This window comes from Tachyglossus aculeatus, chromosome 5 (genome assembly GCF_015852505.1).
Source record: "Tachyglossus aculeatus isolate mTacAcu1 chromosome 5, mTacAcu1.pri, whole genome shotgun sequence".
NCBI lineage: Eukaryota > Metazoa > Chordata > Mammalia > Monotremata > Tachyglossidae > Tachyglossus > Tachyglossus aculeatus.
The window spans coordinates 49,803,529-49,824,701 of record NC_052070.1 but is presented as its reverse complement, the minus strand read 5'-3'; the positions used below and the strand labels follow the sequence as shown (position 1 = coordinate 49,824,701).

The 21,173-nt window shown below is 47.5% G+C and overlaps 1 protein-coding gene across 1 annotated transcript in view; it reads left to right on the top strand.

Moving 5' to 3' along the window:
* The first annotated feature begins 1,111 nt into the window (after positions 1–1,111).
* The window catches only part of EXOSC10 (exosome component 10), a 34,718-nt gene continuing 14,656 nt past the window's right edge, over positions 1,112–21,173 (top strand). Inside the window, exons 1-10 of the mRNA XM_038747292.1 lie at positions 1,112–1,372; positions 7,499–7,635; positions 9,302–9,425; positions 10,029–10,133; positions 10,535–10,700; positions 14,683–14,794; positions 18,968–19,043; positions 19,254–19,364; positions 19,604–19,747; positions 20,358–20,548. Coding sequence (XP_038603220.1) covers positions 1,112–1,372; positions 7,499–7,635; positions 9,302–9,425; positions 10,029–10,133; positions 10,535–10,700; positions 14,683–14,794; positions 18,968–19,043; positions 19,254–19,364; positions 19,604–19,747; positions 20,358–20,548 — 1,427 coding nt within the window. The remainder of the gene's footprint in view (positions 1,373–7,498; positions 7,636–9,301; positions 9,426–10,028; positions 10,134–10,534; positions 10,701–14,682; positions 14,795–18,967; positions 19,044–19,253; positions 19,365–19,603; positions 19,748–20,357; positions 20,549–21,173) is intronic.

Genomic DNA, 21,173 nt, shown 5'->3' with positions numbered 1-21,173 from the left:
GGACCGTCTCTGTTGCCAACTTGTACCTCCCAAGCGCTTAGTCCAGTGCTCTGCACACAGTAAGTGCTCAATAAATACAATGGAATGAATGAATGAATGGATGGATGGATGGATGGTAGGGACCGTCTCTATATGTTGCCAATTTGTACCTCCCAAGCGCTTAGTCCAGTGCTCTGCACACAGTAAGCGCTCAATAAATACGATGGAATGAACGAATGAACGAATGAATGAAGGAATGGGGCAGTTCCCTCATCTGTCAAACGGGGATGAATACTGTGAGCCCCCGTGGGACAACCTCATCACCTTGTGACCCCCCCCAGCGCTTAGAACAGTGCTTTGCACCTAGTAAGCGCTTAATAAACGCTATCATTATTCTTCTAGACTGTCAGCGCTTAGAACAGTGCTTTGCACCTAGTAAGCGCTTAATAAACGCTATCATTATTCTTCTAGACTGTCAGCGCTTAGAACAGTGCTCTGCACCTAGTAAGCGCTTAATAAACGCTATCATTATTCTTCTAGACTGTCAGCGCTTAGAACAGTGCTTTGCACCTAGTAAGCGCTTAATAAACGCTATCATTATTCTTCTAGACTGTCAGCGCTTAGAACAGTGCTTTGCACCTAGTAAGCGCTTAATAAACGCTATCATTATTCTTCTAGACTGTCAGCGCTTAGAACAGTGCTTTGCACCTAGTAAGCGCTTAATAAACGCTATCATTATTCTTCTAGACTGTGTACGTATTTATTACTCTACTTATTTATTCATTTTACTTGTACATATTTATCCTACTTATTTTATTTTGTTACTATGTTTTGTTTTGTTGTCCGTCTCCCCCTTCTAGCCTGTGAGCCCGCCGTTGGGTAGGGACCGGCTCTAGATGTTGCCAACTTGGGCTTCCCAAGCGCTCAGTCCAGTGCTCTGCACACAGTAAGCGCTCACTAAATACGATTGATTGACTGATTGATTGATAAGAGATAGGCGCTCCATCAATACGATGGAACGAATGAATGAATGAATGGGTGGGTGGGTGGATGGATGAATGAATGAATAACGGCCGTCGCCCCCGCGAGGAGGCTGGAGGCCCGCCGCGCCCCCCCCCCGCCCCCGTCGCGCATGCGCCCTCCGGCCTCGCGCCCCCCGCCGCGCGTGCGCCCTCCGGCCTCGCGCCCCCCGCCGCGCGTGCGCCCTCCGGCCTCGCGCCCCCCGCCGCGCATGCGTCCTCCGGCCTCGCGCCCCCAGGTCTCGCGAGAAGCGGCGCGGAGGCCGGGGAAGATGGCGGCGGAGTCGTCGTCGTCGTCGTCCCCGCTGAGGCGTCCGGTTCCTGAGGGCGGGCTGGGCCTGCCGGGCTTCCAGGACGCCGATGCCTTCGTCAAAGTCAGTGCCACACGCTCCCCGGGACATTCGGGGTGACACCTCAACCGGGCCGGGGAGAGGGACGGAGGGACCCCCTTCCCCGGGCCTCCACACACCCTCCGCCCCGCCTGCCTCACCAGGCCCAACATCATCATCATCATAATAATAATAATAATGACGGCATTTATTAAGCGCTTACTACGTGCCAAGCACTGTTCTAAGCGCTGGGGAGGTTACAAGGTGATCAGGTTGCCCCCCGGGGCGCCCGCAGTCTTCATCCCCATTTTACAGATGAGGGGACTGAGGCCCAGAGAATAATAATAATGACGATGACATTTGTTAAGCGCTTACTACGTGCCCAGCACTGTTCTAAGCGCTGGGGAGGTTACAGGGTGATCAGGTTGTCCCCTGGGGCACTCACAGTCTTCATCCCCATTTTACGGATGAGGGGACTGAGGCCCAGAGAATAATGATGATGATGATGATGGCATTTGTTAAGCGCTTACTATGTGCCCAGCACTGTTCTAAGCGCTGGGGAGGTTACAAGGTGATCAGGTTGCCCCCCGGGGCGCTCACAGTCTTCATCCCCATTTTACAGATGAGGGGACTGAGGCCCAGAGAATAATAATGATGATGATGATGGCATTTGTTAAGCGCTTACTATGTGCCCAGCACTGTTCTAAGCGCTGGGGAGGTTACAAGGTGATCAGGTTGCCCCCCGGGGCGCTCGCAGTCTTCATCCCCGTTTTACAGATGAGGGAACTGAGGCCCAGAGAATAATAATGATGATGATGATGGCATTTGTTAAGCGCTTACTATGTGCCCAGCACTGTTCTAAGCGCTGGGGAGGTTACAAGGTGATCAGGTTGCCCCCCGGGGCGCTCACAGTCTTCATCCCCATTTTACAGATGAGGGGACTGAGGCCCAGAGAATAATAATAATGACGATGACATTTGTTAAGCGCTTACTATGTGCCAAGCACGGTTCTAAGCGCTGGGGAGGTTACAAGGTGATCAGGTTGTCCCACGGGGGGCTCACAGTCTTCGTCCCCATTTTACAGATGAGGGAAGTGAGGCCCAGAGAAGAATAATAATGATGATGACATTTGTTAAGCGCTTACTATGTGCCAAGCGCTGTTCTAAGCGCTGGGGAGGTTACAAGGTGATCAGGTTGCCCCCCGGGGGGCTCACAGTCTTCATCCCCATTTTACAGATGAGGGAAGTGAGGCCCAGAGAATAATAATGATGATGATGATGGCATTTGTTAAGCGCTTACTTTGTACTAAACACTGTTCTAAGCGCTGGGGAGGTTACAAGGTGATCAGGTTGCCCCCCGGGGGGCTCACAGTCTTCATCTCCATTTTATAGATGGGATAACTGAGGCACAGAGAAGCGAAGTAATAATAAAAATGTTGGTATTTGTTAAGCGCTTACTATGTTCTAAGCGCTGGAGAGGATACAAGGTAATAATAATAATGTTGGTATTTGTTAAGCGCTTACTATGTGCCAAGCACTGTTCTAAGCGCTGGGGAGGTTACAAGGTGATCAGGTTGGCCCCCGGGGGGCTCACAGTCTTCATCCCCATTTTCCAGATGAGGTCACCGAGGTCCAGAGAAGTGGCTCGTCTAAGGCCACCCAGCAGACAGATTCACTCATTCAGTATTCAGTATTCCTGTGTGCAGAGCACTGGGCTAAGCGCTTGGAAGGTACAATTCGGCAACAGATACAGTCCCTACCCAACGACGGGCTCACGGTCCAGAAGACAAGTGGCAGAGGCGGGATTTGAACCCACCACCTCCGATTCCCAAGCCCCGGCTCCTGCCACCAAGCCACGCTGCTTCTCTGCCCCGTCATAACGGTGTTTATTCAACGTTTACTGTGTGCCACCAAGGGGCGGGAGGAGACTCCCAATCCTAAATAATAATAGTAGTCATGATTGTATTTGTTAAGCGACATTAATAGCGATGATAGTAATAATGATCGGATTGATTGAGCGCTTGCTGCACTGTACTAAGCGCTCGGGAGAGTCCACTCTATCACCAGACACATTCCCTGCCCCACAGCGAGCTCGCAGACTAAAGGGGGAGACAGACATTAACTTAAATAGATAAATAAATGGCAGGTATGTGCAGGTGGGGTGATGAAACTAAATGCCGATTTGTACTTCCCAAGCGCTTAGTACAGTGCTCTGCACACAGCGCTCAATAAATACGATTGAAGGAATGAATTAACTGAAAAAAGTGGCAGGTATGTGCAGGTGGGGTCATGAAACTAAACACCGATTTGTACTTCCCAAGCGCTTAGTACAGTGCTCTGCACACAGCGCTCAATAAATACGATTGAAGGAATGAATTAACTTAAATAAGTGGCAGGTATGTGCAGATGGGGTCATGAAACTAAACACCGATTTGTACTTCCCAAGCGCTTAGTACAGTGCTCTGCACACAGCGCTCAATAAATACGATTGAAGGAATGAATTAACTGAAAAAAGTGGCAGGTATGTGCAGGTGGGGTCATGAAACTAAACACCGATTTGTACTTCCCAAGCGCTTAGTACAGTGCTCTGCACACAGCGCTCAATAAATACGATTGAAGGAATGAATTAACTTAAATAAGTGGCAGGTATGTGCAGATGGGGTCATGAAACTAAACACCGATTTGTACTTCCCAAGCGCTTAGTACAGTGCTCTGCACACATCGCTCAATAAATACGATTGAATGAATGAATTAAATAAGTGGCAGATATGTGCAGATGGGGTGATGAAACTAAACGCCCCCCCGACTTGGACTTCCCAAGCGCTTAGTACAGTGCTCTGTACACAGCACTCAATAAATACAATTGAATGAATGAATTAACTTAAGTGGCAGGTATGTGCAGGTGGGGTGATGAAACTAAACGCCTCCCGACTTGGACTTCCCAAGCGCTTAGTACAGTGCTCTGCACACAGTGCTCAATAAATACGATTGAACGAATGAATTAACTTAAATTAGTGGCAGGTATGTGCAGATGGGGTCATGAAACTAAACACCGGTTTGTACTTCCCAAGCGCTTAGTACAGTGCTCTGCACACAGCGCTCAATAAATACGATTGAATGAATGAATTAACTTAAATAAGTGGCAGGTATGTGCAGATGGGGTGATGAAACTAAACGCCCCCCCGACTTGGACTTCCCAAGCGCTTAGTACAGTGCTCTGTACACAGCACTCAATAAATACGATTGAATGAATGAATTAACTTAAATAAGTGGCAGGTATGTGCAGGTGGGGTGATGAAACTAAACGCCCCCCGACTTGGACTTCCCAACCGCTTAGTACAGTGCTCTGCACACAGTGCTCAATAAATACAATTGAAAGAATGAATTAACTTAAATAAGTGGCTATTTATTTATTTATTTATTTATTTTGTTAGTATGTTTGGTTTTGTTCTCTGTCTCCCCCTTTTAGACTGTGAGCCCACTGTTGGGCAGGGACTGTCTCTATATGTTGCCAATTTGTACTTCCCAAGCGCTTAGTACAGTGCTCTGCACACAGTAAGCGCTCAATAAATGCGATTGATGATGATGATGAAGTGGCAAGTGTGTGCAGATGGGGTGATGAAACTAAACGCCCCCCGACTTGGACTTCCCAAGCGCTTAGTACAGTGCTCTGCACACAGCGCTCAATAAATACGATTGAAGGAATGAATTAACTTAAATAAGTGGCAGGTATGTGCTGGTGGGGTGGTGAAACTAAACGCCGATTTGTACTTCCCAAGCGCTTAGTACAGTGTTCTGCACCCAGTAAGCGCTCTTTAAGTACAGTTGAATGATTAAACCCCAGGAAGACACCAGCAGAGATGAGTGGGGCGCTGGGGCAAGAGGCAAGAGCCCATTAGAGAAGCAGTGTGGCTCAGTGGAAAGAGCCCGGGCTTTGGAGTCAGTGGTCGTGGGTTCAAATCCCGGCTCCGCCAATTGTCAGCTGTGTGACCTTGGGCAAATCACTTAACTTCTCTGTGCCTCAGTTACCTCATCTGTAAAATGGGGATTGACTGTGAGCCCCCATGGGACAACCTGATCATCTTATATCCCCCCCAGCGCTTAGAACAGTGCTTTGCACATAGTAAGCGCTTAATAAATGCCATCATTATTATTATTATTATTAGAGGAGTCCAACTGTCAACCGCTCCAGCACCAACCGTCGCAGGTTGGCCGGGCTTGCCCCGCGTTCTGCCACCACGTGCCCCGGGGGCAAACTGAAACAGCCTGGCTTAGCGGTTAGAGCCCGGGGCCTGGGGAACCAGAAGGACCTGGGTTCCAATCCCCGCTCCGCCCCTTGCCTGCCGCGTGACCTTGGGCGAGTCACTTAACGTCTCTGGGCCTCAGTATGTAAAATGGGGGTGGAGACCCTGAGCCCCCCCGGGACAGGGACTGTGGCCAACCCCGATTTGCATGGATCCACCCCAGCGCTTAGTAAAGTGTCTGGTACATAGCAAGCGCTTAACAAATGCCATTGTTATTATTATAAATTGAACTTCACTCCCTCATTAATGTCTCCTTGCCCCAGATTAATCCCGTCACTATTGGTTTTAGAGCTGTCCATCACCTTGCCCCTTCTTACCTCACCTCCCTTCTCTCCTTCTACATCCCGGCCCACACACTTCACGCCTCTGGTGCTGCTAACCACCTCACCGTGCGTCGTTCTCACCTGTCCCGCCATCGACCCACGTCCCACCTCCGACCTGGAATGCCGTCCCTCCTCAAATCTGCCAAACTAGCTCTCTTCCCCCCTTCAAAGCCCTACTGAAGGCTCACCTCCTCCAGGAGGCCTTCCCAGACCAAGCTCCCCTTTTCCTCAGCTCCCCCTCCCCTCCACATAATAGTAATAATAATAATAATAATAATGTTGGCATTTGTTAAGCGCTTATTACGTGCAAAGCACTGTTCTAAGCGCTGGGGGGGGTACAAAGTGATCAGGTTGTCCCACGTGGGGCTCACAGTCTTAATCCCCATTTTACAGATGAGGTAATTGAGGCTCAGAGAAGTTAAGTGACTTGCCCAAGGTCACAAAGCAGACATGTGGCGGAGCCGGGATTCAAACCCATGACCTCTGACTCCAAAGCCTGTGCTCTTTCCATTGAGCCAAGCTGCTCCACATCACCCTGACTCGCTCCCTTTGCCTCCCCCCTTACAGCACTTTTGCTTATATATACATATTTATAACTCTATTGATTTATATTAATGATGTGTATGTATTTATAATTGTATGTATTCATATTGATGCTATTGATGCCTGTTTACTTGTTTTGATGCCTGTCTCCGCCCTTCTAGACTGTGAGCTCATTGTTGGCAGAGTTTGTGTCTATTTGTTGCTGAATTGTACTTTCCAAGCGCTTAGTACAGTGCTGCGCACACAGTAAGCGCTCAATAAATATGAATTAATGAATAAATGAATCCCCCTCAAAATGCCAGCTTAGCACATCACCCCCTGTTAGCTTGTTGTGGGCAGGGAACGGGCAGTGTTGTTGTATTATAGTTATAATAATAATAATAATTGTGGTATTTGTTGAGCGCTTACTACGTGCCAGGCCCTGTACTAAGCTCAGGGGTGGATCCAAGCAAATCGGGTTGGACACAGTCCTTGTCGCACATGGGACTCAATGTCTCAATCCCCATCTTACAGATGAGGTAACTGAGGGACAGAGGAATTGAAGTGACTTGCCTGAGGTCACACAGCAATCAGTCAATCAATCAATCGTATTTATTGAGTGTCGTACTCTCCCAAGCACTTAATACAGTGCTCTGCAGGCAGAGTCTAGAAAATTCAACTGATTGCCCCAACCTCACATGCATACTCACAGTCACCTGTAGCGCTCCAGTACATTTCGACTTCCGTGTCCGGTTACATAAACACTAATCTACATTCCCAATTTTCCTTCCATGTGTTTCTAAATGATTTCAGTGTCTATCTCCCTTGCTAGATTGTAAACTTCTCAAGGGCAGCGATTGTGTTTATTGTGTTTTCCCAAGATATTAAAGTGTTCTGCTCGCACAGCGTTGGCCCTCAAACCACTACTGATCGTTGGAGATGGAGGGATCTGAGGTAAATGTTGATGTTCAGCATTCGTCAGCTAACCTAGAATTCACCCTTTGGTCTGCTGATTTTCTCCAGTTCGCACTCGGGTCGGTGGTGGCGGCTACCAGAGCATCAAGTGGTCTTCCCCAGCCTGGAGACGAATATGACTTTTACCGCAGTTTTCCTGGATTTCGGGCATTTTGTGAAACACAAGGCGACAGGTTACTTCAGTGGTAAGTAGGTTATTTCCTCATGCCAGAAAGAAGAGTCAGTACGTTGCTCTTGCTAAAAATCCATATTGGTTTTTTTAAACTCCCATCATATCCTAAAAGAGAGTGCAAGGTCCAAGACTATGATAATAGCCCCTAAACGAGATGTCAGAATAAACCAGTGAGTTTTTATTCTCAAAATATAACCTGAGTTGCCTCCTTAAAGATATAGTTTACCATTGATCCCAGAGGTAACAGAGTTGTGTACCAGAGTTGGGGTGAAGGGAGCAGGGAGGGGTGGTGGTAATGGAGTCTCCCATCATAAATGGTGGATAAGCTTTAGTCCAGTCACAAAAGCTTTGAGCCAAGAAACCACAGTAGAACCTGTTCAGCGGAATCGATTAGAGCGAGAGTGGTTTGTGCAGTGCCATTCGGACTCCCTCATCCATCCCTGCCAGTTGCGTTTCCACAAGGGCCTAGAGCACATTGTGTGAGACGGCAGGCAGGGTTGTAGCATATTGTTAAGGCACGAGCAGCCGTTTTTATGTACAGTGTAGTGCGGGTCAGACTTTGCGGGAAGGAGTCTCAGGAAGGTAGGGAACTAGGAACTGGTATCATTGCAACTTTGCCTCAATTTGCAAAGTTAAAAATGTTCATTTCTGCTTTCCAGGACCATTTCTATGATAGGGCTGAGCAGGGCAGTGGTTCCTTGCCCTATGCACTAAGCTCCCCGCCTTGCCTCATCCAGCGAGCAAGACTCTGTTTTGAGCAGCCTTTCACCCTCCCCCGGAGACTGAAGCGTGGGTCTGTCTGGACCACGAAGAGAAGTGGCCTCATTGTTAAGTCTCCTCTTTCATGCCAGTTGCAGGGAGGAAATTTCACTGCTCAGATACTCTGCCCCACCCCCTTACCAACAGATGGGACCTCACACTGGGCTAGTTTTCCCTAGGCCTTGCATCCCACTGTGGACAGCCCTGAGTTATTTGAAGAAATTAAATGAAATCTCCTTAGGCTGTAAATCTTCTAAGGGCAGGGACCTTATTGTACGTTTCCAAGTTCAGTGTTGAGCACCCTACAGATGATGCTCAATAAATACTAATGAATAGATGAGGCGAACCTTGAGGGCTGTAGAAAACAAGTGTGGCAGAAATACGAGTCTTGATGTTTCCTTGGGTTTCTTCAAATGGAGCCTAAGTACAGGATGGTGACTATTATGACTTTCTGGAGCCTTCCCTGCTCTTAGACCAGTGCTTTTTTTTAGCAGGGGGGCGGGTGTTTGTTAAGCGCTTTACTATGTACCAGGCACTGCGCTAAACCCTGGGGTAGATGCAAGATAACCAAGTTGGGCACTGTCCATGTCCCACGTGGGCCTCACGTTTTACAGACAGGATAACTGAGGCACCAGGAAGTTAAGTGACTTGCCCAAGGTCACAAAGCAGACGAGTGGCGGAGCTGGGATTAGAACCCAGGTCCTTCTGATTCCCAGGCCGGTGCTCTAGCCACCAGACCACACTGCTTCGGCCGGTAGCTTTTTGCTTTGGCAAATATCGAGCTCTTAATAGATGCCACTTTTTATTTTTAGGGAGAGGGTATTAAACTATGTATTGTGATGCAGAGTACAAAAGAGCTATTTTCGTGATATTTTTGAAAAAGTGAAGGTTTTAATCAGTTTTGCACTTTTCCTTCTAAGCATGAGTAAGGTAATGCAGTACCATGGATGTCGCAGCCACATCAAGGATCGCAGCAGAGTGACAGAGTTGGAGGACAAGTTTGATTTACTCGTTGATTCTAATGATGTTATTCTTGAGAGAGTGGTAAGTTAACCTCCCTATTTTGCCTTTGCTATTTAGGGGCTGTTGCTTTTTTATGACCTGAGACCGGGAGAAGAATGATTTTGAGCTCTAGAGAAAGTTAAAAATACAAATTTCTGTCTTGTAGTATACCTTCCTTTTCATCACGAGTCCTATCCTGCCCTCTCTTCCTCTTAAACTGCCTACTTTTTTAGGAGTCTGTGTTTGGAAATGTTGCAGCCCCCGGACGGCTGTCGTTGAACTTGTGTAGCCCAAATCTTGTTTCCCAGCATGCAGGTTGGAGCCGTTACTGTGGACGTGAAAGATGGTTTCTTTAACATGGCGAAGAATTAATTTAATTTCTCTGGTCAAGAATAATCCTTGCTGGGCTCTTTTGCTTAATTCAGCAGCTGCAAAGGGGATTCTAGAAGATTTGGGCATAGGATGGTTACTGGCAACCTGAATTTTGTTGCACAAATAATGCTTCGATTACTTGACAGTGCTTCATAATCATCAGTCACACTCGTCTTGCATTCTGCTCTTCTGTCTCTGGCAAAATTAAAACTCAGTGACTCTCTCAGAAGTTAGATGCGACCGTTGCATTCCAGGATGTGGCTTCCATTTCAGGGCATTTTACTGGATGAGGCATCTGGAGTCAACAAGAATCAACAGCCCATTCTCCCAGCAGGGATGGAAGTCCCGAAAACAATTGTGTCCAGCTGGAACCGCAAGGTAATGCCCATCCCTCTTGCGGTCTGCTTGGAGTGGTTGACTAACTTGGCACCTAGCTTGGACACCCTCAAATGATCCCAGTGCTTAGAACAGTGCCTGACACAAAGTAAGCACTTAACAAATATCATCATTATGACTAATTACCATGCTTTACCAATTTGTAATTTACTTTATTTGTTTATTGCACTTACAGAATACTCTGGAAATGCCACCTGATTTAACAGGCTCCCATATAGTCTTCTATTTCTCCCATTCCTGATTCCTCATGTTTGATTTATTTCTGCTAAAAAAGTTGTCAGTCCGTCGTGGGGAACTAAATCATGTAATTGGAACCTGAGGAATGAGGTATAAAGTGTTGATTGCTTGGTTAAAATGTTTCATGCGGTTTTCTTTCTGTGCAGGGTGGAGAATCCAACAAAAGAACAAAGTCTGAAACTTTCCGATTGCTTCATGCCAAGAACATTCTTCGACCGCAGCTTAAGTTTCGAGAGAAGATTGACAATTCCAATACCCCATTCATCCCCAAAATTTTTATCAAGCCGAATGCCCAGAAACCTCTGGCCCCAGGTAAACGGAATTTTTAGCTTTCCTTGGCCGGCTTTTCTTCTGAAAGAAATGTAGTTTTGAATCGCAAGACGAGAACCTCAGAAAGATGCCTTTCCTGGTATCCCTTCATTTTGGTCGCTGTATGGAGCACTAGCCCTTTCAGAACTAGAAAAAACTTGAACTGCGAATGTGAATCCATATGGGAATTTACTCTGTGCAGAGCACTGTACTGAGCACTTTGGAGTGTATAATAAAGTTAGTAGACTTGATAGCCCTGCCTTTAAAAGGCACGTACAGTCCAGCAGGGGAGACAGACACCAAAGACTTCAGACACGTGGTGGAAACAATATATTATAAAGATGGGTACGTAAGTGCAACTAGGTGAAGGGACAAGGGGTAAGTGAATACTCGCATTCTTAAAATGACACAGAAGTGTTGAAGAATCCTCCTCGACCTCTCAGCTGTCTTTGACACTGTCGACCATCCCTTTCTCCTCAACGCGTTATCCAACCTTGGCTTCGTGGACTTTGTCCTCTCCTGGTTCTCCTCTTATCTGTCCAGCCGTTCATTCTCAGTCTCCTTCGCGGGCTCCTCCTCTCCTTCCCATCCCCTCACTGTAGGGGTTCCTCAAGGGTCAGTTCTTGGTCCCCTTCTGTTCTCCATCTATACTCCCTTGGTGAACTCATTCGCTCCAACGACTTCAGCTATCATCTCTACGCAAATATCCTCTCAAGTGACCTGCTTCCTCTCACTCGACTCTTGCCAACTTCCTGCTCCACCCCACCTCACCCACTCACCAACTTGGACCCAACGCTGGATATTATCATGAGTCACTACACAATCTCTAAGCTCGCCAACTCCGAAATCCTGCTCTTTGCTACTTCCTTTCCTGCTTTCCCTCCCCCGTGACACCTTCTCCCTGCAAACCTACATGTTTTGTTTGGTTGTCTGTCTCCCCCTTCTAGACTGTGAGCCCGTTGTTGGGTAGGGATTGTCTCTATCTGTTGCCGAATTGTACCTTCCAAGCACTTAGTACAGTGCTCTGCACACAGTAAGCACTCAATAATTACGCTATTAGCTAATTACGTTAACTAATCAGGGAAGGCCTCCTGGAGGAGATGTGATTTCCAAAGGATTTTGAAGTTAGGGGAGAACAGTGATCCGGCCAGATGGGAGGATGTGATCAAAAGAGGTGAAAATGGGGCACATTGAGAGGAGTGGGTGAACTAGGGTGTAGTGGGAAAGAGGTTCTGTAGTGGGGAGAGAGCTTTTTGAGTACCTTAAAGCCAATGGTTAGAAGTATCTGCTTGATTTGAAAAGGAATGCATAATTACTGGAGGTTTTTGAGGAGTGGGGATATGTGTACAGTGTGGCAATTTTAAAAAAAAAGATCTGGCAGCATAGTCAAATATTGGCTGGAGAGTCAAGAGACTTTTGGGACAGGGAAATCAGTGAAGTGGTTGAAGCAGGTGGCCTGGATCCATGTGGTGGTCATTTGAATGAAGAGGAAGGGGTGGATCTAGAAATGTGAGGGAAGAACAGACAGGATTTGGTACTAGACTGTAAACTCCTGGAGGCTAGGGATCATTCCTACTAAAGTGAGGATGGAGTTAGGGATAATTCCAAGGTTGTGGGTTGAGATAGGATGATGGGGGATGTCAACTATGATAGGAAAGTTAGGCGGAGGAGAGGGTTCAAGAGGCAAGATGAGTTCAATTTTGGGTATGTTGAGCTTGGGTGCTGTCGGGACATCCATGTAGAGCAATCTTGGAGACCAGTGGAGAGGCAAAATTGCAGAGGAGAGAGGTGTGGCTAGTAGGTAGATTTAGAAGTCATTTGAGTAGAGGTGATAGTTGAAGCTGTAGAGTGGATGAACTCCCCAAAGGAATAAGTGAAGATTGGGAATAAAAGAGAACCCAGAACTAAGCTGTGAGGAACACTTATACTTAGGGGGTGGGAGGCAGAGGAAGAGCCACCCAAAGAGGCTGAGAAGGAGTGGCCAGAGAGGTAGGAAGAAAACCAGGAGAGGACTGGCACAGAAACCAAAGTTAGACAGTGTTTCCCGAAGAAAGGAGTAACTTCCACAGAAATGATAGTAGGGCGATGGTGCATTGAAGTCAAGAAAGTTTTTTTTGGATAGGGGAGACCTGGGCACGTTTGAAAGCAGAGTGAAAGGAGCCCTCGGGGTGAGCTATTGAAGTAAAGAGGAAAGGGATGGAGTCAGAGGAGCAGGTGGAGGGCATAGATTTCAAAGGCTGGCGGGAGATCCTTTGAGAAGTGGCCGGGAAAGATGAGAGTGGATGTTGGAGTAAGGGGGCTGGGGCGCTGACCGGTAGATTTGGGGGAGTTCACATGATGGCTCTCAATTTTGTCAGCAAAGTAGGCGGAAAGGTGATCGGGGTGAGAGACTGAGCAGGTGGAGAGGGAGTTAAAATTCTGGAATAGTTGGAGCAGGCAGTGAGCGTGGGAATCGGTAAGAGGGGAGGAGAGTTAGAGGTGCTGGGCAGAGTTTGAGCAGGGGACAGTGCGTTTGAGATGGCCAGGTCTACCCTGTGCCTGGATTTCCGCCAGCAGCGTTCCACGGTGCGAACCCATAAGTTGAGGAAGCGTACTGTGGAGGTGATCGGCGGTGTGCGTTGGCCCTGTGAGGGAGTTAAGTTTGGCGGGAAGGGCAGAGTGGGTGGCGTGAGTTTGTTCAGTCAGTGGATTGATCGTATTTATTGAGCACTTACTATGTGCAGAGCACTGTACTAAGCACTTGGGAAAGTACCATACAACAGAATTAGCAGGCACGTTCCCTGCCCGTAGCGAGTTTACGGTCTAGAGGGGGAGGTAGGCATTAATATGAATAAATAATTTATAATGTATAATTTAAGATTTGTGCATATGTACTGTGGGGTTGGGGAGTTTGAGAAGGACTCCAAATGGGGAATCATGGCCTGGGATAATTGGAAAAGGTATAGAGACTGGAGGTCTCTATCGGGGGAGAGGATAGTTTTGCAGGGAGAAGGTGTCGTGCGGCGGGGGGAAAGCAGGAAAGGAAGTAGCAAAGAGTAGGTTATAGATTGTGTAGTGTCTCATGGTAAAATCCAACATTTGTCCAAGTTGGTGAGTGGGTGAAATGGGGTGGAGCAGAAAGTTGGCAGAGTTGAGTGAGAGGAAGCAGGTCACTTGAGAGGTCATCAATAATGGCCACACGGATATTGAAATCCCAAAGATCAGTGTAGGGATGAAGAAAGAGAGAAAAAGTCAAAATCACCAGAAAATTGGAGGTGGGACCTGCGGAGTGGAGATGGTGGCCGCAGGTACGTGGTGTGGATGGTAGAAAGGGATGATATGCGCCTCAAGGGAAGAGAAAGGGAGGGGTGGAAGGAGTGGAGCGGTACAAAAGCAGCAGTGGAGGGGTTAAGGAGCAGGCCAACTCCTCCCCCTAGACGGGGGAAAGGTGAGGCCTCTTTGGGAGAGAATTGTAAGCGAGGCAGTGTCATCTGGCGTGAGATAGGTTTCGGTGATGGCGAGGAGGAGGAGGAGTGACTGGGTCAGGGACAGGTCGAGGATGAAGGCCGCACGTGGATGGGGTGGTGGCAGGTCAGAAGAGAGGTTGGGTTTACATGATGATGGGTTGCATCCCCTTGTTCTGGATCCCCTTTGTTTCTCAATTTCACTCTCACTTCTTTGGGGAGCTCCTCCTTTCCCAAGGCTCCAACTACCAGCTCTTGGCCATTATAAGATGATGGATTGCGTTGCTGGGGACAGGGGTTTGGGGTGGCAGTGGGAAAGGACAAAGCACGGGATAATTAGAAGGTGGAGTCCAGGGCGATCAGAGGTAAAGTCCTAAAACCGTAAGGGCCGCAACTTCTAGACCCTGAACGGGAGTGATCACAGCTTCCAGTCCCGTGGTCCAGAGTGACCGCTGCATCCAGTCACTGGTCCTGAGAGCCCAGCCTCTACAGGTTGTCACAGTCTTGGGTAGCAAAATTATCACGTCTCCTTGTGGTTGCAGCCCTCACCAAAGAGCAGCGGGAACGACAGGAGCGTCCTGAGGACTTGGATGTGCCACCTGCCCTAGCAGATCTGATCTACCAACAGAGGACCCAACAGAATGAGCAGGACATGTAAGAGTTGATTTGCCTATGCGTTCTTCTGGCTGGATTTTTAAAGTCTAGTGCAGTACTCTGAAAATGAAAGATACAACTCATAGCGTCAGCCTCAAGTGAAAGTGAGCTAGAAGTCAAGAAACAATCATTTTAAATAATAATAATAATATACCAGGCACTGTTCTTCACCTCACCCCATTGCCACAACCACCAGTTTGACATGGAAGGCCTCCCTCTCTGGAAGTGTTCCTCAAGGCTCTGTTCTGGATCCCCATCTTTTCTCAATTTCACTGTCACTTCTTTCTGGAGCTCCCCCTTTCCCAAGGCTCCAACTACCACCTCTTGCCTGATGACTTTTAGACCTACCTCACTAGCTCCGACTCCTCGGCAATCTTACCTCTTGGCCATCTCTTTGTGGTTGGTCTGCCAGGCACCTCAAACGCAACATAGCTAAAGTTTTACCTCTTGAGTTTCCCTTCCCTCCCCAAATCACCGCCTCTACTTCAATTTCCTGTCACAGTCAACTACACCACCACCCTCCCCATCTCCCAAGCCCACAACCTTATCCTTGACTGTGTTGTCTCTTCTCCCACATCCAGTCTGTTACCAAATCTTGTTGGTTCTTCCACATTTCTAGAATCCCGCACTTTCTCACCCTCCAGACTGTCACCATGCTGGTTCAGGCCCTTGTGATATGCCTCTTTAACTACTGAATTAACCTCTTCGCTGCTCTCCCTGTCCCTAGTCTCTCCCCTCTGCAGTCCATACTTCACTCTGCAGCCAGATCATTATTTTTAAAATATCATACTGCACTTATCTCCCCACTTCTCAAAAGCTTCCACTCTTGTCTCTCCTGCTCTGATTTCTTGTTCATGCTTTCCTCTCGGCCTGGAACTCCCTTCCCCTTCATATCCCACCGGACCCCTTCTTTACCCATCTTCAAAGCCCTTCTGAGATCACATTTCCTCCAAGAGACCTAATCTTGAGTGATCTCTAATCTTCCCACCTCTTAATCAACAACTGCCCCCTCAGCCCTTCCACACTACCCAACGATTTACGTTACCACAGCCACTGTATCACTTATGTTCGTATTTATATACCCTGTTATTCAGTGCATCTCCCTCAGCTCTTCTGTGAACGCCTTGGGGGCCGGGATCCTGTTTTCTCTTTGTACTTTCCCAAGTGCTTAGTACAGAGCTCTCACACAATAGGCACAAGGCACACAATTCTTAATGGTGATCAGTCAGTTAGTCGGTAGTATTTATTTAACGCCTACTCCGGGTAATGCCCAAATGGATTATGTAGTGTCTACCCCAGGGATTGGCACATAGCTAGTGATAATGATGTCTCTTCAGGTGAAGAACCTGTAAGGAGGAATTGATCGTAATGACAGTGGTCTTTCCCTGTCAGTCATGTCCCTGCTGGGACACGGATTGCAGCTCGTCAGAGACAGGCGGGAGTGCAGCACACTGCAAATACAACACGGAGGTCTTTTTAAGGACCCCTTTCCAGTCAGAGTCACCATGGTGATGATGATGATAATTACGGTACTTGTTAAGTGATTTCTCTGTGTCAAACACTGTTCTAAGCGCCGGGGTAGATACAAGTTAATCAGGTTGAGTCCAGTCCCTGTCCCACAGGGGGCTCACACTCTTCTCCCCATTTTACAGATGAGGTAACTTGCACAGAGAAACGAAGTGACTTGCCTAAGGTCACGCAGCAGGCATGTGGTGGAGCCAGAATTAGAAACCAGGTCCTTCTGATTTCCCAGGCCCATGTTCCATCCACTGAGCCATGCTGCTTCTCTAGGAGGCAGGCCACCACCTTGGCAGCCTCTGTGGTCCCCTTCCGATAGCTGGCTGTTTTTCAGGATTTGTGCTGAGTCTCTGTGCATTGCAAGAACCAAGAAGACCCAAGATGGTTCTTCAGTCAGCAGCCTTCACCACTGATGGCACGGCCCCACTCAAACCCTAGTCTCCTGATTCTCAGATTGGTGCTTTTTCTACTGGGCCAGCAGCAGGGCTTGACACAAAGTAAGCTCTGAACAAATGCCAAAATAAACGATCAGATTGCAGGCTTTAGAGTGAAAAGAAAGATGACGATAGAAAGAAATGGAAAGAATGGAATGAGGCATTTCTGGTGCAAAGAGGAAAAAGAAGAAAGATTATTGCGTGTCTAATCCCTTATCATGTTCACACATTCACTTCCCTTATGTAAATGTATGTGTGATGTAGGGTTCAGAGAGCAGATTCTGTGGTAAATTTTCATCTTCTTCAAAGGAAGATGGTGTGCTAATGAGAGAGACATTAACTTAGTGATAATGTCTCTTCAGCCAAGATGAGGTCATTCTTCAAAAACTGTGTGAAAATGTTGGAAATAATCCACCTAATGATTTAGAATGATGAGAGCCCGCCCACAGGGGAACAGGACATTGAAAGTGTGTGGAAGGACTCATTAAGAAATTATAAATAAGCCTGCCAGCTGAGTCTGTATATACTCATAAATTTTCACTTGAGAAGCAGTGAAGTCTTCCCAGTTCAGATAATTCCTCCCAGGTGATCAGACATCTAGTTGGACATCCTGTACACTGTGTCTCATTTGTGTTACAATCAGTTTGATCTCTTGGTACATTTGAGGCATTTTGTACCTAATTGCTCCTCTCCCTCTTCTCTTCACCCTTCCTCAGCCCCGTATCCAAAATTGAGCTCTTCTAACCTACATATTAGACCTTTTTATTTCTGCTTTATAATAGCTCCTACTCCATCCTAATCCTCCTCGACCTCTCAGCTGCCTTTGACAGTGTGGACCATCCTCTTCTCCTCAATACTTTACCCAACCTTGGCTTCACTGACTGTTCTCTCCTGGTTCTCCTCTTATCTCTCTGGCCATTCATTGTCAGTCTTCTTGGTGGGCTCCTCCTCCCCCTCCCATCCCCTAAATCTAGGGGTCCCTCAAGGTTCCCTTGGTCCCCTTATATTCTCTTATCTACTCTCCCTTGAAGAACTCAATCACTCCCAAGGCTTCAACTATCATCTGAATGCGGTTGACACCCAAATCTGTATCTCCTCCCCTGTTCTCTCTCCCTTCCTCCAGGCTCGCATCTCCTCTTGCCTTCGGGACATCTCTACTTGGATGTCCTCCCGCCACCTCAAACTCAGTGTGTCCAAGACAGAACTCCTTATCTTCCCTCCCAAACCCAGTCCTCTCCCTGACTTTCCCGTCACTGTAGACGGCACAGCCATCCTTCCCATCTCACAAGCCCCTAACCTTGGTGTCATCCTTGACTCCGCTCTCTCATTCACCCCACATATTCAATCCGTTCACCAAATCTGCCGGTCTCACCTCCACAACATCGACAAGGTCCGCCCTTCCCTCTCCATCCAAACCGCTACCATGTTAGTACAATCACTCATCCTATCCCGACTGGATTACTGCTTCAGCCTCGTTTCTGACCTCCCAACCTCCTGCCTCTCCCCATTTCAGTCCGTACTTCACTTCACTGCCTGGATTATCTTTCTACAGAAACGTTCAGGGCGTGTCACCCCTCAGAAATCTTCAGTGGTTACTTATCAACCTCCATATCAAACAAAAACTCCTCACTCTTGGCTTTAAAGCTCTCCATCACCTTTCCCTTTCCTACCTCACCTCCCTTCTGTCTTTCTACATTCCAGCCTGCACACTCTGCTCCTCTGGTGCTAATCTTCTCACTGTGCCTCGTTCTCGCCTGTCCTGCCGTCGACCCCTAGCCCACATCCTACCTCTGGCCCGGAATGTCCTCCCTCCTCAAATCTTCCCATCACTCTTCCCCCCCTTCAAAACCCTACTAAAGGCACACCTCCTCCAAGAGGCCTTCCCAGACTAAGCCCCCTTTTCCTCAGCTCCCCCTCCCTTCCGTATCACCTCAACTCGCTCCCTTTGCTCTTCCCCTCCCCACATCACTTATGTATATATGTATATGTCTATCATTCTAGTTATTTATATTGATGCCTGTTTACTTGTTTTGATGTCTCTCTCCCCCCTTCTAGACTGTAAGCCTGTTGTGGGCAGGGACTATCTCTCTTTATTACTGTATTGTTCTTTCCAAGCACTTAGTGAAGTGCTCTGCGCACAGTAAGCACTCAGTAAATACAGCTGAGTGAATGAGTAATGCAGTTATCAGATTGACAGTCCTTTCTTTCATTTTTGGTTCAGGTTTGCTCATCCCTATAAGTACGAATTGGATCACTTCACACCACCAGAAGCAGTTCTCGAGAAGCCACAGGTTCAGGTGAGTACCTGGCCAACTGACCCAGATGAGATGCCGGAAAGGGAGACAGCTCGCCGCAGGTCTGGCTTTAGTTACAGTCATTTGAAGTCAAATGTGGTAGCCTTTGTTATCCCTGACTCATAACTGTATTTGACTTGGAGAAGGTATAGTTCTCAACTCTTCTCAATTCCTGAAAGGCTTTTTGTCTTTGGGTTTTTTGGGGGAGTCCAGATGTACAGGTCTGTCGAAGAAACACCCTTCCATCTCGTAACCACTGTGGATGAGCTTGTTGAACTCAACGAAAAGCTCCTGGATTGTCAAGAATTTGCTGTGGATTTGGAGGTACGTTTTTATTACCTTTGCGTGTCACAAGGACCACGTTTGCCTAATGTAGTTGCCGGAACTAATCTTTTTAACCGTGTCCAGGTTCTAGTTCATTCTCATTTGAAATACTGACCACGGCCTATGTCTGCTCAAAATCCCAATTTGACGATATTACCTAGTGAGTGCCGGTGAAATTTCTCCTGTTCTTCCCCTACCCGCTTATCCTCTTTTCTTCATCTTCTCTCTGGGTGCGATAGCACCACTCTTACAGGAGCTTCCTGGGGTTGACGTGCCTGATGCAGATTTCCACTCGAACAGAAGACTTCATTATTGACACCCTGGAGTTGCGCAGTGAGCTGTACATTCTCAATGAGAGCTTCACAGACCCATCTATTGTTAAGGTCGGTGACCTTTTCAGGTGATGCCATCAGAAGTAACTTACTCGTCCTGATCGATGAGCTCCTTGTGGACAGGGAAGATGGCCACCAAATCTGTTACATTGTCCTCTCCCAAGCATTTAATACAGTGTTCTGCACACAGCAGGCGCTCAGTAAATGTCACTCATTGATCCATGTCTTTCCTTGGGAACCAGTACAAATGAAATGAAGTTATGATATAGTCCTAGGTCGAATTTCAGCTTTCTAACCCATTCTGCTTTCAGTTTCATACTTATACGCTGTAAGGAAGCAAATGACTTTTAGCTGTTAACCATCCAAAAACATTTTAACTTGATTTTCCCGAGCAGACCCGTGAGAGCCTTTAGTTTTTATGGCACCGTGTGAGGCTATTACAGCAGTTCTTACAGTACTGGGGACACTGTTCTAGACTATAATGATTTCCAGCTGGTAGTGTAGAGAGACGGCTGGCAGAGTTGAAACAAGCTGAAAGATTGAACCCGTGTCACGAACTCCAATTTGGCTTCTAATCCCCTGCCATGACGGGTTTAGAGAAACATCAGACCCCAACTGTGTTACGCCACTGTTTCTCACTGACTTTGATGTGACTTTGCAGGTCTTTCACGGAGCCGATTCAGATATCGAGTGGCTTCAGAAAGATTTTGGACTGTATGTAGTGAACATGTTTGATACCCATCAAGCGGCACGCCTCCTTAACCTGGGCAGGCACTCCCTAGACTACTTACTGAAACACTACTGCAGCGTGGAGGCAAACAAGCAGTATCAGTTGGCCGACTGGAGGATAAGGTGAGTTGGGTTTCCGGGAACATGGCTTTCCAGTGGGGCCACAGCAGTGGGGCCAGTTGTGGGGGGGGTCTACATCCCTCAGTCAAGCTTCGGGAGGGGTCACTTATCAATCAATCGTATTTATTGAGCGCTTACTGTGTGCAGAGCACTTAGTTCTGGACCCCCCCCCCCCCCCCCAAAAAAAAAATCCAACCAAAAAAAAGTTTCAGAAATTGAGAAGAATTGAGAACTACACCATGAGCAAAGCCTTATGTATTTATATTAATGCCTGTCTCCCCCCCCCCCCCCCCAACCCAAGACTGTAAGCTCACTGTGGTCAGCGGTTGTGTCTACCAACATTGAGAGGTCTAGTGGGAGTCCTGGGAGTCAGAAGAATCTGGGTTCTAATCCCAGCTCTGCCACTTGCCCGCTCTGTGGCCTTGGGCAAGTCACTTCACTTCTCTGTGCCTCTATTATCTGTAAAACGGAGTTTAGGACTGTGAGCCCCATGTGGACTGTGTCAACCTGATTACTTTGATCTACCCTGGCACTTAGAACAGTTTCTGGCACATAGGAAGCACTTAACAAATACCATTAAAAAAAACAGCAACAAAGCTCTGTTATATTGTTATGTTGTACTTTCCCA